General features: G+C 40.8%; 1 protein-coding gene across 1 annotated transcript in view; it reads left to right on the top strand.

Moving 5' to 3' along the window:
* Positions 1–6258: 6258 nt before the first annotated feature.
* Positions 6259–17446, top strand: part of WIF1 (WNT inhibitory factor 1) — a 91483-nt gene continuing 80295 nt past the window's right edge. The window contains exons 1-2 of the mRNA XM_047787133.1: positions 6259–6875; positions 7356–7495. Of these exons, the coding sequence (XP_047643089.1) occupies positions 6728–6875; positions 7356–7495 (288 nt within the window). The 5' untranslated portion in view covers positions 6259–6727. The remainder of the gene's footprint in view (positions 6876–7355; positions 7496–17446) is intronic.

Genomic DNA, 17446 nt, shown 5'->3' with positions numbered 1-17446 from the left:
AATTGGTTTCCCACTGTGGTTTTTTAATGTCGTGATGGCTAATGAAGTTGAATAGCTTTTCATATGCTAACTGGCCCTTTTGTGTGAAGTACTTGTTCAAGCCTTTTGCCCATTTTTCTACTGGATTCTTGTTTTTCCTTTTTCTTATATTCTAGACAAGAGGCCTTATCGACGTTCCAGTATTTTCTCCATTTTCACTCTTAATGTTCTCTTTTGATAAAAATAAGTCCTTAATTTTAGTATCACCCAATTTACCAATTTTTTCTTTTATGGTTAGTGTTTTTTGTGTCCTGATGAAACATTAATATTTTTCCTTCCTTCTTTCCTCCCTCTATCTCTCTGTATCTTTTCGTACCCACAGCACATGGGCCAGGGACTGAATTTGAGCCTCAGCTGTGGCAGTGCCGGATCCTTTAACCCACTCTTGGGGGGAGAGGGAGGGAGGATTGACCTCTGCCTCCACAGTGACTTGAGTCTCGAGCTGCAGCAGCTCGATTCTTAACCCACTGCACTACAGCGGGAACTCCCATTTTTTATTTCTAAAAATGTTTTTTTTAACAGATTTAATTAAATGCAGTTCCTATCTAATCAACTGCATATATTTAAAGTGTTTGACTTGTTAAACTTTGGGGAATGATGGATAATGGATATTATCTTGATTGTGATGATAGTTTCATGGTTGAATACATGTCAGAACATTAATTTTGTAATAGTTTAATAATACTTTATCTTATGAAGGTATTCTAATTTGTTTTCCATTTCTCTAATATTGGGCAATAAAATCGTTTTCCTTTTATTCCATATTATTAAAAAAATACCGTTGTTAAATGCCATAGGGATGAAATAGCATGGATGTACAGAAAATAATAGGTATGGCTTGTGGGAAGGCAAGATTTGCTAGGCTGCTTGGCAATGCCATCATGTGAGGAAAGAAGAGCAAGAGCGTTCGATGTGATGATGTGGAATCCGCAAGCTGTGCTGTGCTTCAGTAATGAGCTGTCATGTGTTGTGATGTACAGCTCTTAAGTGCTAAAGTATGCAAGCAGCATAGCAAGAAGTGCTGGCCTAGGCTGGTGACAGCTGCCTGCTTTGGGAGAAACTGACTGAAGCAGGAGAGAAGCAACCTTTCTTCTTCAGAATCATTTTGAATTACAAGGGCATCTGTAATATGCAGAAAATGAAAATCATTCCCTAGTCCCAGTCTCACTCCTCATAGGTAACCCCTGGAAATCTTTTGGTATGTAGCTTTTTAGACATTTTCTATGCATTGTTTTATTTACATATTAGCCAAGATATAGATAGATAGATAGATAGATAGATAGATAGATAGATAGATAGATAGATAATCATGTTTGTTTTTTAAAAACAGGGCTGCATTAAAATAATGCTTGGCAACATGCTCTTTTCGCTTGCTATCTTGTGTTTTGTGGCTCCCTTTCCATACAAGTGTGCTACAGGGGTGCCTGCTCCCATCTTTTTGCAAACTTTTTTGGGCCTCCAGAAGCCCTGCGAGTCAAGGAAATGAGTAAAGCGGGCTGGGAAGAAGCGTGTTGTAACTGTGCTCACATCACTTCTCACACACATCCCTTTGGAAGGGAATACTGCCAGATCTCTCAGTTTTCCTTGAAAAAGCCACGAGAAGCCAGAAAAAGCCTTGAGAAGCTGAAAATCTGAATTTATATGAGAAATCTTTTGATTTTCAAATGTCAGAGCTTCAGTATTTTTGAATATATCTGGGTCTTTACCTTTTATTTTTGAAATAAACTTTATTTTTTCAGAACAGTTTTAGATTTACAGAAAAAAATAGCAAAGATACACAGAAAGTTCCCATATACCCTGCACCCTGTTTTCCCCTGTTATTAACATTTTACATTAATATAGTATATTTGCCACAATTAATGACCCAATGTTGATACATAATTCTTAATAGTCTATTCAGATTTCCTTAGTTTTTATTTGATGTCCTTTATCTATTCCAGGATCCCACCCAGGATACCTCATTATATTTTCTAGTCATGTGTTCTTGGGCTCCTCCTGGCTGTGATGGTTTCTCAGATGGTTTCTTGTTTGTGATGACTTTGAAAGTTTTGAGGAATGCCGGTTAGATATTTTGTAGAGCATCCCCCCGTTGGGTTTTTCTGGTATTCTTCTCATGGTTAGATAGAAGTTACGGGTTTTCAAGAGAAGGCCACTGAGGTTAAGTATCATTTTCATCACAGCATATCCAGGGTGTGTACTTACCGCTGTCGATGTTGACCTCCGTCACCCAGGCAAGGTCATGTCTGTTTGGTCTTTCCCCTGTAAGATCACTCTTTTGTCCAGCCCTTTCCATATTGAACTAAATGAAAGGAAGTCACTATGCATAACCTACATTTAAGGAGTGAGGAGTTATGCTCCACCTCCTTGAGGCAGTATCTCGCCATAAATTATTGAGAATTCTTCTTAGGACAATTTCCATAACCAACTCCTACTTACCTTTTTTGCTTCACCCATCCCTCTCTTCCCCATGATACTATAGTTCTGTACCTACGGGTTCTGGATGGTACCATTCTTTCTCTCTCTTTGTTCTTACTATTGCTGGACATCTCTTTTCCACCCCCAACTCCCTGAATGTTCAAGTCCCCTTTAACCTTCAAGACTGCTTGCTTCCTCAAGTACCCTGTCCCTTAGGAAGTCTTCCCAGAACCCAGTCTGCATTAAGGGACTTTTCTCCAGTCCCCAGATACCCTGTGTATGTTCCCATCATGGCATTCACTCATCATTCATTCTTAGAAATCGCCTCTGTTAGACTAAGAGTTCAAAAGCAGGGGCTCTTTTTACTTGCCTTTCTATCCCCTGTACCTGTACCTGTGTCTGATGTATCCCCTTGCATAATCAGACACATAATCAGTGTTTTATGAATGAATGAACTAAAAAACTTTCACAATCTCAGATATGAGATTTCTTTGAATTTCCAGTCCTTCTGTCTTGTCAACCATCACTGTATTCTGCTTTGTGTCATGGTTACTTGGACACTTATTTTAATCATTTTAATAGCTCCAATATTCTTAAAGGGCTGGGATCATGTTTTATTTCTCATGTAGTTTCATGATTTTTTTTTTACTGCCTTTGTCTTTCCTGTTGTTTCTATGACAGTGTCTTGCAGAAAATAGGTGTTTGGTAAATATTTGTTGAATGAGTGAATCAGTTAATGAACAAATCTATGAAATTGCCTGCAAATATAATTGATGAGAGTGAATTACACAAGGGAAGGAAGGTAATAGACTGGAAAATAAATGGTAGAGTTTTCAGACTAAATGAAAGTTGACTTGTAAGACCTCCTAGCACATTATTTTCAAATTTTTGTAATGTGCAAATAAATACTGTAAGATTTTTGAGTAGAGAAATCTCAAAACATGATTTTTTCTAAATGAAAAGTTTCTTTGCTTTTTAAGAACAGCAGCAAGGAGAGTCCAGCCTGCTTCAACTCTTAGATGGATCTTCCCCCCAAAAGACATACCATGTTACTCTTGAAAAGAGCTGACTAGTGTATAAAATATGTTCCTTCCTCTCCTTTAAAAACCAAAAGATCTCAAATCCAATATTTTTAAAATAACATTTTTATCTATCATAAAACACACACACATACATATTTGCCTTTTTGCCTTTTCTAGGGCCGCTCCTGCGGCATATGGAGATTCCCAGGCTAGGGGTTGAATCGGAGCTATAGACACTGGCCTACACCTCAGCCACAGCAACGAGAGATCCAAGCTGAGTCTGCAACCTACACCACAGCTCACGGTAACGCTGGATCCTTAACCTACTGAGCAAGGCCAGGGATTGAACCTGCAATCACATGGTTCCCAGTCAGATTCATTAACCACTGTGCCACGATGGGAACTCCATAAAACATAAGTTTTAAAAAAATGTCCACTGCTGGGTAGAAGTGAACAGCGACCAACAGTTCTGGAAACAAAAAATTCCTTAGGCCATAATATATTATCAGTATCACCAACCCCAAATTCAACCTCACTCAGAGAAAGTTGAAGTAGGAGGGAATTTAGTCCTTTTTCTCTACAAAAAAGTAAATTTTATGAAGGATGTTTCTCAGTATTGGATTAGAACAGCCTGTAGATGGCGTCCTTGCATCAAGAGCCATAGGAGCTTGAGTAATACTGAGGAAAAAATATTTTCAATTAAAACCATCTTTCTGGAGTAAAAGAAAATATCCATTGTGTTGCAAAATTATCTTTAACTGAGGGACAGTTGGCATCACAATGCTAACATGTTTTAAGGGTTACCAAATGTATATTATAAAAAGAAATTCACTGAAATGAAAAATAATGAAATTTTGAAAAGAGGTAAATATTATCTTGCAGAAGGCTGCAAAGTTTTAGATGCAAACTAACCTAATTATGATTTACTTGTCAGTATGAAGTATAGTGGTTAAGAGACTAGGCTTTCAAATCAAATGCCTGGGATTGGACCCTGACCCGGCCACTGGCCACTGACCCGGTAAGTAAACACAGTTACCTTTGGGTAACCACAGTCAACTAATGTATTGAAACTTTTTTTTTTTTTTTTTTTGGCTCTTTAGAGCCGCACTTGTGGCATATGGAAGTTCCCAGGCTAAGGTTCCAATCGAAGCTGCAGCGGCTGGTCTTACACCACAGCCACAGCAACGGGATCCGAGCCATATCTGTGACCTACACCACAGCTCACCACAACGCTGCCAGATCCTTAACCCAGTGAGTGAGGCCAGGGATGGAGCCCGCATCCTCATGGATCCTAGTCCTGTTTGTTGACTACTGAGCCAAGAAGAGAACTCCCTATTGGAACTTTTTGACCTTTGTTTTCCAATCAGTAAAATGGGAAACTTACTGGACCTTTTTGAGCCTTGTTTCCCAATCAGTAAAACAGGTACTAATAATAGTACCTACTTAAAAGACTTGTAAGGATTAAATACGCAATTAAAAGTGTTTTTAAATAAAGACACAAAGTTCAAATCCGTTGTAGGTTTCTTGTTTAACTCTTTTTAAAGATCAACAGTTGTACAGCTGAAAATATTTCGTACTTGGAAATGCATGTTCTGTTCTTTTTAGTAACTTTTGACCTAACACTTAATTGAATGCATGCAGGTGTTCAGCTTCTCTTCTTTTTTTTTTTTTTTTTTTTGTTGTTGTTGTTGTTGCTATTTCTTGGGCCGCTCCCGTGGCATATGGAGGTTCCCAGGCTAGGGGTCGAATCGGAGCTGTAGCCACCGGCCTAAGCCAGAGCCACAGCAACGCGGGATCCGAGCCGCGTCTGCAACCTACACCACAGCTCATGGCAACGCCGGATCGTTAACCCACTGAGCCAGGGCAGGGACCGAACCCGCAACCTCATGGTTCCTAGTCGGATTCGTTAACCACTGCGCCACGACGGGAACTCTAGCTTCTCTTCTTTTGTTCCCAGTTTGCTCTCCTCTGGTGAGATGTCCACTTCTCTACAAGACACTGAGTGAAACAACACGCCCAGCTGGAGACACTTGATCCTTGTGGGGCATTTGTCGCAGCATTTGGATGCCAACCCTTTTCTGAGTCTGAAATCTGTTTTTTTTTTTTTTTTTCTTTCAAAACCTTTTGCTTCCGCTTTCATTGCGCATCTAAAGGATTAGGCTGGGGGCAAATTAAATCCTCTCTGCTGGGGTCAGGTGGGTGTGGTTAGGCTGGAGTCCACTGCCAGCCAAACTACTCTCGCCAGGGGCAAGGCCAGAGCTTTGGTTTTGCGCTAAAGCGGCTGCGATTTCAGTAGGAACGCAGCGCCGCCTCCAAATTTCTCAAAACGCCAGCAACTATGAAGATATTCACGACTTTGGGGACCCCTACCCCAGGAGGTCAGGTACGCCTAGTCATCCGACACTCAGGGAATTCTTCCAGGCGCTTCCAGGGAACCGGGAGAAGCGCCTCCACAACTGTTAAAAGCGTCCTCGTGGTGTCAGACAAGTGAGGAATGAAAGCCACGCGCGCCAAGCAATCAGGGCACCACTGGACGATGGAGTCTCGGCTTTTAAGTGAATGGGAATGCGCCAAGGGTCAGCTAGCGCGGATGGAAAAGGGTGGGCTTTGCCGAAGGAGAAATGAAGTGGCGGAAAGGGAGAAGTGGAGGAATATACACCGTCCCTTAGTACTGGGGTAGATGTGGGCGTTATCACCATCATCATTATCATCTGCGCCCAATCAAGCCGGAGGCAGCGGCGAGTGACGTCTCAGGGGTCCCTTTAAAGGCCCTTCTCCGCGTCTCCTTCCAATACGCTCATCTCCCGCGCCTACTCCCACGCGGCGCACCCCTGGGAGAACGCTGCCGCCGGGGGTCTTGCGCTGCCCCACCCCGCGCGTCCCTCTAGCGCCCCCCGGTGGTGGCTGGCTAGTCTAGATCGCTCCTCGCTTGCACCGCACTTGGCGCTTGCCCTTCCCGCTCTTCCTCTCCCGCTGTATTTAACCCTCTGACTGTTAGCCTCGCTCCGCCGGCTGGCATCTTCGGCTTTGCCAGGCTTGCGTCTCTGCTGTACTCTCTCTCTTCTGTCCAGCTCTTGCGGGTTCTTCCCGTCCCCCCCCTCCCCTCCGGCTCACTCGTACTAGAGCCAGAAGGCTACACGCCTAGGCGTCTACTGGAGAACAAGCTTCAGCAGAGGGAGAACTTAACCGCTGAAGGTTGGGTAGGTGCGGCAGAAGGGGTTTCAGTGGCGAAAGCTACCAGCTGAAGTAGCATGGCCTCGAGAAGCGCCTTCGCTGCCGCCGCGCTCCAGCTCTGGAGCATCCTCCTGTGCCTGCTGGTGCTGCGGGCGGAGGTCGGGCAGCCGCCGGAAGAGAGCCTGTACCTGTGGATCGATGCTCACCAGGCAAGAGTGCTCATAGGTAAGTCTTCCGCGCCCGACCCTGGAGCTTCTGCTTCTTCCCCTGCCGGGGGTCTTCACCTTTTCATTAAAGAAGCATGCGTTTAGTATGGTTTTAAAACTTTAATTTCCAAGGAAGTTTACCCTCCCCCCTTTTAATTAGGTATTTTCCATCTAAAAGCTTGCAAACGTCTCTCTCAAGAAACCTAAGCTGGCCTAGTGTTTTGATCATGCTATTGCTAATTCCTGCTCCCCTACGTTTTAGGTGGACTCAGCGTTTGTTAGCACTAGTTAACTCCACGTGCACTCCTTTGCCTGAAAACCTGTATCTCTGGTATCATTCTTATCACAGAAAGGTAGAATAATTGGTACCAAGGCAGATGCTTTATGTAAAGAAATAACCTATTGCTAATTCTTTGGTGCTCTTTTTGCATGCAAGTTCTGATCTGGATTCTTTTTAAGTCTATCTAGTTTGATAATTTTATTGTTTTTTGAAAACCAGGGTTTGAAGAAGATATCTTGATTGTTTCAGAGGGGAAAATGGCCCCTTTTACACATGATTTCAGGAAAGCACAACAGAGAATGCCAGCTATTCCTGTCAACATCCATTCCATGAATTTCACCTGGCAAGCTGCAGGGCGGGTAAGTTCCATTAACCAGAAAGACTGAAGAAAATTACCCTTTAATATTTCCAGCACCTGAATGCAGGTAGAACTAATACTATAGTGTAGTCTGCTACATTTTAACAGTTTAAGAGTGACTTCTCATTTGATCTTCAAAGCAAATAAAGAGTTAACTCCCATTTATTTAAACATATCACAGAAATTAAAGATTCTCAAAAGGGTAAGCAAAGTGCCTAAAATCACTATTTTGACGTCTCAGTGTCTTTAGGCTGCTGGAAACACAAAGACCTTAAATAGCAACCTACTTCCTTTCTGTGATCACTGACATTAAAATTTAACATACTATTTAAAGGACTCTTTTTTTAATCTGTAGTAAATACCAACCACCTGTGACTCTGTTTACACTTTATAGCAAATCTTAAAGTCTATAATAAGTATTTTCAACATTGTGCCTTTGGAAAAAAAATGGTATGTTGAGTGTTAATCACTGGAATGATGTGAACACTGTATATTTCTGGTACAAGTTCACAGACTCAAAGTGTCATATAAGAATGTTTATAAAATATTGCAAGCTATTTTTGTTACCGTTGCAATACTTTTGTATGGAAAAAGAGAACTGCTCTATTTTTTTTTTTCTGAAGAAAAAGTCCTTTTATTTGTTAGCACATTGACCTCTTTTGTATGATTTGCAGTATTACATAAATGACCTCTAATTTGGGAAAGAAAGGGAGAATAAATGTCACGTGAGTTTAGTTTCTTTTGTGCAATTGGAGGATTTACTCTAGAGGACAAATGGTAAGTAATACAAGAGAATTTGTTAGCGGGTAAAATGTTATCTCCTATGAAAAATCATGGTAATTATAATTAAAATCACACTTTCAGGACTTCTACTTACACAGCTATTTACATAAAGAATGTGATCTATAAAAAGTAGCTGTTTTTAATTGAGACATCACATCAGTTCCCTCTAATTACCTAATGTAGTATGGACATGACCACTTTAGCGCCCTTTCCCCTCCTCAGGTGTGTTCTTTGATTTTTCCTTTCTGAAATAGATCAAACCCTTCAACACTGTTGTCACAAAAGAATAGATGTTTCGGATCCACCAAAGGTCCTAACAGAAAGGTCATCTATTCTCATATCCCCATTCTGTAGATAAGTTCACTGAGGCTCCTGCTGCTCTATAGGGAGATTATTTTTTTTCTGCCTACAGTTCCTTCTTCCTACTTTATGGACAACTAATTTTGAAATGTAGTGAAATCAATAATAAATCAAGGAATGGCCTTAATTATGTCCTTTTTCACCAGACTCTATTGTGATTGACCACTTGTCAGTTGGGATCAATACTGGTTGTTTTTAAAAAGAATATTTTCTTAAACTTTTATGGACCTGTGTGAATCATTAGAAGATTGACTTGCACTCCTCCCTAGGTGAAAGGGTTCAGTAACTGCAGGTGAAGTAGAAAATGTTAGTAACTCTGGATGGATTTTTCCCTGTGAATTTGTCGTCTGGAGAATGGAATTTGGAATGAAGGCTTAAATTCCATGCTCTCTCCCCTTTGCAAACATTGGCATATTGTTGGGTACAAAATGGATTGCATAGCAAACAATCTCAAGAATGTTTCCTGTAGGGGGTTAGAAAAGACGGTGGAACTGGCATAGAGAGGAAGATTCTAGCATCTTTTTCTCTCGTGGTGTTGATTACCCATGTGGATAATCTTATTATGCAGGATAGTGTTAGTGCCTCAGTTATGTTACTCTCTATGTTTCATCTGCTCCAGACAGGTTATCACAGGTAACTGTGTGAAATCTAGTGTCTGTTTTTCCTGGGGTAGGGATGAGAGGTAACTAGGAGGGGGAAGTTGTGTGACTCCAACACCATAATTTCTGAAATGCATGGAAATTTTGAATATGGGAAAAATAATGACTTCAATACCAATTAAATATTTTGAAAGGCATGTTTGGCCAAAGCCAAACCACATCAAAACATCTACATGGAAAATGAAAAGTTCATCGCATTATCTAGTTATTTCATCCAAAATAATATCAAACATTTAGGGATTTCAACACAAGCAAAACACATAGCTAATGAAATTTTAAACTTCAGATTTAAGTGTTTTGGCAACACCTGGAGAAAGTTGAAATAACTTTAGGATTGAAGAGCTAGTAGAGTCAATAAGTATTTCTCAAGTAACCCAAGGCGTTGTTGAGGCCATCTTTTTTTTCTTTTGCTTTTTAGGGCCACACCTGCAAGCATATGGAAATTTCCAGGTTAGGGGTCAAATCCGAGGTGTAGCTGCTGGCCTACACAACAGCTGCAGCAGCAACACAGGATCTGAGCTGTGTCTGCAACCTATACCAAAGTTCACAGTAATGCTGGATCCTTAACCCACTGAGGGAGGGCAGCGATCGAACCCGTATCCTCATGGATACCAGTCGCCCCAACGTTGGGAACTCCTCTTGGGGCCATTTAAAATAACTTTCATGTTTAATTCCAAACAAGTGCGAATAAAAATTACAATGAGATTCCTTTCCCTACACCACATTTTTTAAAGTTTGGTCAAGTTTTTAAAAAGAGCTTTCAGTATGTGGAGAATTACACATATGGGGCTGATGTCCGTGTTAGCCTTTCTACAGGGCAGTTTGACTCTGGCCAAAGGCCTGACGTAGAACCTTTGATTAGGAAATTTTACTTCTGGAGATTCATGCTAAGAAAATAATCCTGGATATGAATAAAATTTTTAGTGCAGGCCTATTATTCATCGTCGTACTGTTTATACAATGGGCAGAACCTAGAGGTCTGTGATAGTGGTAGGAAGCATCAATAACAATATTCTATCCGACTAGGAACCATGAGGTTGCGGGTTCGGTCCCTGCCCTTGCTCAGTGGGTTAAGGATCCGGCGTTGCCGTGAGCTGTGGTATAGGTTGCAGATGCGGCTCGGATCCCGCATTGCTGTGGCTCTGGCGTAGGCCAGTGGCTACAGCTCTGATTAGACCCCCAGCCTGGGAACCTCCATATGCCGCTGGAGCGGCCCAAAGAAATAGCAAAAAGACAAAAAAAAAAATTCTAGACATCTGCTCAATGCCATGGAAAGATGTTCATGGCAAATTAAGTCAACAGTCTATAACAGTATATTTTGTCTGGTTCCATCACAAAATACGTAGGCATGGAATTCCCACTGGGGCTCAGCGTACGCAACCTGACTAGTAACCATGAGAATGTGAATTCGATCCTTGGTTAAGGGTCCAGCATTGCTGTGACCTGTGGTGTAGGTCACAGACGTGGCATGGATCCTGCGTGGCTGTGGCGGTGGTATAGACTGGCAGCTGTAGCTCTGAATCGACCCCTAGCCTGGGAACTTCCATAGCCACAAGTGCAGCCCTAAAAAGCAAAAAAAAAAAAAAAAAAAGTAGGCAGACCTAGGAAAACATGTCTGATAAATGTCGAATCCTCCAATGTGTTAACATTAGCTATATTTGTATGTATTATGTTTTGGTTTTACCGTGGTGAACATGTATTGATTTGTAATTTTAAATTTTATTTTACATTAAGTGTATGTAAAACATTGTACTTTAGAGTTTGAAATTGTATGATCTGTATTGTAGTTATACTTATTATCCAGTATCATTTTTACACTACATCTTACTCAACAAAATGGTAAAGGAATTTTTTTCATGGCTGAGCATAATCCATGGAGCCCAAAGAATTTGCTGTTTGATTCTCACTCACCAGTTTCTTGTGAAATCTTTAAGAATCTGCGTCGGAAAGCTTTCGTGCCTGAAATCAGATTCCCTGACCTCTTCCCTCTCCCTGAAATCCCCATTTTCCATGGAAAATCCTGTCTCCACTTTATCCCCCATTTAAAATACTCATTTTCTGACATGCCCCTTCTCAAGGCTTTTAGATGAGAGAAGAATTTCTACTAAAGAGGCTTAGGCTTAAAGGATTTTTGGTAATTAAAGGGAAAATACTCTTTATTACCATGTATAACTTTTAATAGTTGATATTTTTCAATGAGGCATTCCTTATTCTAATTTTTCCCTAAACTTGAGACAAGTAGGACCCTGAGCAACCACTTTGGTTTTCTAAACTACAAACTAATTAAAGATTTTATGTGGAAAATAACCCTTTCTAAACCTAAAGGCTTTCAAATAAAACTGTAATGAGAAGTTTTGTTAGACAAATCTCAATTTTAATACTCGGACACCACTGCTGATTTCCATGTGAACCAATTTGCTGTACAGCCCCCCATTTTTTTTATTTGTAGAAATCATATAAGTAAATATTTATTTATAAAAATCATATATAGACTTGATCTTAATCACTATGATATATCACATGCATGAAGATGCTAAAGTGCTATGAATCTAGTGCCTTGTCAATAGGGCATCTCTCTTTGTGTTGGCATTTTTAAAGCAATGGTGATGAATTTATACTGAACCATCTAGTTTTTTTGACCTCCTTGTGACCAAATGCCTGGAAAGTTTGGTAAGGGATGGAGTGAAACTGGTGTCTATGGACTAGAAATTCTCTGGATGAAGAATTGGGCTGGTATTAACTTTAACCCACCACGTGGATTACTAAGCAAGCTCTAACCACCTGTCCAGATCTTAAAGTAAACTATAGCGGTCACAGTTGTTAATAACCACTAGAAGTCAGTGATATAGCTTCATTTTTTCTCAATTTCAAGATGTCTAAAAACGAAACTTCAAAGTGTTGCTGTGGATACAGGAAAGGAAGAAGAAAGTTTTGTCTGCCACTATGGGGAAGTGGCTGGTCATGTATATACTGTGGGAAATCTGACTTTACTGGTTAAACTGCAGAAATGTGCTCCTTTGATCAATGTGTGAAAAATATTAGATGTGCTGAAGGTACAGTGTATGAAATGAAATTTTTTCTAACCTATAAGGTTAATTATAAATGTACTGGTAATCTTTCCTAGCTCCCTATCTTTTAAAAAGAGCTTCTTGAATTATTGAAAACTGCCAGAAATAATAACAATATAAAATCAAATGTAAGGAAAGCCTGAGAACTTTGCCTGGTTAGCTGTCTTTGTGGATGATTGCAGTCAGTAGCGCTCAAAATCAGCCCTTTTTAAAAAGTTGAAGTATAGTTGATTTACAATGTTATGTTAGTTTCAGGTATACAGCAAAGTGGTTCAGATTGTATATGTGTGTGTATGTATACATTCCGATGTATGTGTATACATACATATATGTGTATTATTCTTTTCAGATCCTTTTCCTTTATAGGTTATTACAAGGTATTGAATATAGTTCCCGGTACTATACAGTAGGACCTATTGTTTATCTATTTTATATATAGTTGTGTACATCCATATCTAAGTTCAGCTTTTAAATGAGGAAAGTACCATTGGAAAAAAGAAGTCAGAAACAGGCCAATTTCCGGACAACTGACTCACATGTTTGCTAATTAAAAAAAAAAAAAAAAAAAACCACTCTACTGACATGTGTCTATAAGATCAGCCAGATAATCCAGTTCTGTCATTCAAATGCCCTTAAAGCTCTAGATAGCTTGTTTTTGCAACGTAGTGTTTGATATGATGTAATACCGGCCCCCTAAAATTGGCTGCAGTATGAAGTCTCAAATTTCCCCTTGGTCTGTGAGTTAAGGAGACCTGTGTTAAAACGGTTTTTTCCCTCCTTTCTCCCCTTGACAAAAAAATCAAAGAAAAACAATAGAGAGTGAATTTTCATTCAAGTACTTCCTCTCCCTCTTCAAAGGAACTGCCAAATGCCCTTAAACACCTCCGCCCAACTCTGAAGTTATGGTAACACTTACTGTTATTACCTCAATCCCTTAATATATACTGTTCACATTTTTTCCTAATGGAGTTATGATTGTGTTTGGTAGTTACAACCCAAGTAGTTGCATACCTTCACACTCCTGGGGTTTGCCGTAATACCTTTGCAGTGGTTTTATGTCACCCAGAGGAGGAAATGCCTTGTTTTTTTGACCCCTGTTCCATGGTGTCAAAGCGGGAATGTGAATATGTTTACATATAGTGGGCATGATTTTTTTTTTTTTTTTAAGAAGGTACTCCTATCAAAAGCACAGCTTTAAACCTTTAATGTTTAGATTCTGCTATGCTGTGGTATTTTGCATTGTGGTGTTGTGGACATGCCACTAGGGATCAAAGAGTAATTCTGCAGAGGGCCCATTTCATTTAGCAAAGCAGGCATGTGCCAGCCATCTGTTGTATCTGCTGATAGAAAACAGCAGTAAGTTTCTCAAACTTTTGCCAGGAAAAAAAAAAAAAGACTTTATAGCTTAGGGGAGATGAGTTACAAGGTACCTTGTAAGCCACATCTGGTTCTAGAGCAATTTACATGGCATAAATGTAAACCCCCACTATGTCCTCCTTACACGGTGGCATAAAGGCACATAAACAAATGCTTTGCCGCTATCCTCTGTGTTTATTCCTGACTTTTAAATGCTTGCCCAAATAAAAATCTTTTAAATTGTTGTGGTGAAGTGGAAAGGAATGATGTTCGGTAAAGCGTTTTGTTTTGGATTAAACTCATTTAATTTAAATGTCCTTCATGAATAGAATGGGTGTTAAAAGGAAAAAACTTTAGGGATTAGGAGTTTTATGAAAATGCCCTTCATCCTTCAGCTGGATCTCTGGAGGAGGTATTGTCAGATTGGGGCTTCTTTCACTCCAGTTTTAGCCAACTTATTCCATTCTCCAACCTGGGATGAACTTGGTTACATTCCCCTGAATGCTTAGTGGATGGGGAGTTCTCCCAGGCAGCTTTTCTCTCTGCCTTTGGCACTCAGTCAGCCAACAAACATAGAATTCAGTCACAGAGAGCATTCAAAGAGGAGTAAACATGTGCCCTGCCCTCAGGGACCTCATAGTCTAGGAAACAAATATCCATCACACTCATGCATATGAGGAAAGAAAGTCTAGACCTGGCTGAGAGCACCAAGAAGGCAACCCATTTCCCTGTCTAGAGGAGGAAGGGAGCCAGGAGTCTCCCCTGAACTCACTGAGCAGGTGATGTCCTGCAGGATGAGTAATTGCTCATCAGTCCAGCAAGAAGAAGATAGATGCCTTCCAAGTGTGGAGAGCTCAGGATGGTCAAGTGCATGGAGGCTTTAAAGGGGAAGGCACGTTCCAAGTGATCATGATGGACCCAGGTAATGGAAATTCACTGAAGGGGATGTCAAGGTCAGGTAATGGAGAAGTGTTCTGGGGGAGGAGAAGGAGGTAGAAACAATTAAGGGAAGTTTCTCTCTCCTCTGCTGTGAAAAGAATGGTCTCCACATTTTGCAGCTTTTTCCCAGGGATGTGTCAAGTACATCTTTGGTGTCCATGTTGGGTAGACAGTGGCTCTTCAACAATGTCATTTAGCTTTCTTTCTTATTAAGCTTTTGGGAGTGTTTGTGATGATCAGTCTCAGCTCCAGGTTATTATTTTTTTTAGGTGATTAGGGCATAGGACTATAACAATATTGCTTCTTGTAAGTGCATAGGACACAATTTTCTAGTGGAATCTAGAACTTTAAACTTGATTCAAGGATGCTTGAATAAGGAAAGTAATGTTAATTTGAAGAATTGACCTAGTATCTCTGCTTAACCCCTATACTATATTTCTATTTTTTTTATCTTTTTGTCTTTTCTAGGGCCACACCCATGACATATGGAGGTTCCCAGGCTATGCTATATTTCTAATTGTCAAGAAAACCTTTCAAAGTGTCAAAAGTACAATAAAGATCCAGAAATTACACTTGGCAGATGATACTTCAGTTGAAACAATGAGAAAGCGAACACTGAAAATGGATTAATGCAAAGTTTTTTCCTTTTATCACCCATTCTATTCATGAAGGACATTTAAATTAATGCTTGCTTCTTCAAGTATTTGATTTTCTTTCAAAATGTATTAGTTAAAACTCCATGGAGTTCCACTGTGGCCCAGAGGGTTGTGAACCTGACTAGTATCATGAGGATGCTGGTTCAATCCCTGGCTCCGTTTAGTGGGTTAAGGATACAGACTTGGTGTGAGCTGTGTGTAGCTCATAGATGTGACTCGGATCCTGCATTGCTGTGGCTGTGGCACAGGCCAGCAGCTGTAGCTCCAGGAACTTCTATATGCAGTGGGTGCAGCCCTGAAAAAGGAACACACACACACACACACACACACAAAACCCCTCTGAAGTCACAGGACAATTTCTGTTCATCTCTGTTTTCTTCAGATAAGCATATGAATATCTTTGTCTTTGAGCTGTACATTTTGTCTTCTTTGGGATTTTATGGACAGATCTGATGAAAGAGACTTGGAACATGTCTGGCATCTTTTGAAATCTTGGAAAAATCTCAGGTATTTTTTTGAAACCCATTCACCTGGACAAAACCTCCCAGGGCAACAATGTGTTGTGGGCCTGGGACAAAGGGACAGATGTGGCGAAGGAGTTCTTCACTGGCAGAGAAAGGACATGACCCCGTCCTTGCTTAGCTGCTCTTGGCCAGAACTCGGATCATGCTTCAGGTGCAAAACATGAGGAAGAACCAATTCCCTGCCCCTGAGAAAATTAGAAGCTACCTGGAAAGACAGCCACATATAAATAGATCATCCTAATAATTCCTGGTGAGTGGTGGGGAAGAAGTGCTGAGGCTTCACTTAGAGTGGAAGCACGCAGGAGAAGTAGCACCAGCACTGAGTCTGACTATGGAGTTAGCCAGGCACAGAGGTGGAAGAAGGGATGGGTCTTAGAGAAAGGAGACAACTTAAGGTAACGTATAGAGACGAGAAACACATTATGCGGGGAGCAAGTACTTCGGTGTGGCGGGAGTGGAGAGGTGGGCAGAGGACCTTGTCCTTCATGTTAAGGCATCTGAGACGTACTGCATAGACGGTGTGGAGTCAGTCCATGACAAGTATAAAAGCAAAGGACAGTAGAGTCAGAGTTATAGTTTAGCCTATCCTGTCAGCAGGGTGGAGGGATAGCTTTGAGGGGAGTCAACGGCAAAGGGAGAAATCAGGGATAATGACATATAAGATCAGGGGTGGAGATAAGAAAAAAATGGGGAGGAGTTCCCATTGTGGCTCAGCAGGTTATGAACCGAGCTATTAGCCATGAGGATGGGGGTTCAATCCCTGGCCTCACTCAGTAGGTTAAGGGTCCAGCGTTGCTGCAAGCTGCAGCGTAGGTTGTGGATATGTCTCAGATCCACTACTGCTGTGGCATAGGCTAACAGCTATAGCTCTGATTTGACCCCTAGCCTGGGAACTTCCATATGCCTCAGGTGTGTCCCTAAAAAGAAAAATAAATGGATTGGGGAAAACATTTAAGAGACAAAAATCTTAATTGTCTTGGTGCTAGGAGTGAGGCATGCCTTATTTCCTCCACTCTGCTTTACTAACTTGGCGATAGCCCTGTTAGCCTTTCTGTTCCCTACTTCCAAGTTCATTTTTCCTGCCTCTTCACCTTTGCACATGAAGTTTCCTCTGCCTACATGTATTCCAGCCAGATTTCTTTGTGGCTGGCTCCCTGATTTGCCCCATATCTGATCAAATGTCATCCCTTCTAAGAAACCTTCCCTGACTCCCCCTTTTTTTTTTTGTCTTTTTGCCTGACTCCCTTCTAAAGCAACAGCTAACCTGCCCCCCCGTCACTCTGAGTCTCCTTGTCTGCTGTGTATTTTTTTCATGGCACTTAATAGTTGATTATACTTGATTTTAATTGTTTGCCTTTTCCAATGTATGCTCATAGGAGCAAGGACTTTGCACTATTTGTCATGTAGCTTCAAGTCCCAGAACAGGTCCTGACACACAATAGACAGTCGATAACTATTTGTTGAGTGATTGAATATATTATTTTTCTTATTTGATAGATAAAGCTACTGAGACACAGAGGGGCAAAGGAAGCACAGGTTGTAAGAGCTGGGATTTATTTTATTTTATTTGTCTTTTTGCCATTTTCTTGGGCTGCTCTTGTGGCATA

This window comes from Phacochoerus africanus, chromosome 7 (genome assembly GCF_016906955.1).
Source record: "Phacochoerus africanus isolate WHEZ1 chromosome 7, ROS_Pafr_v1, whole genome shotgun sequence".
Taxonomy (NCBI): Eukaryota; Metazoa; Chordata; class Mammalia; order Artiodactyla; family Suidae; genus Phacochoerus; species Phacochoerus africanus.
This window is presented reverse-complemented; position numbering and strand designations above follow the sequence as displayed.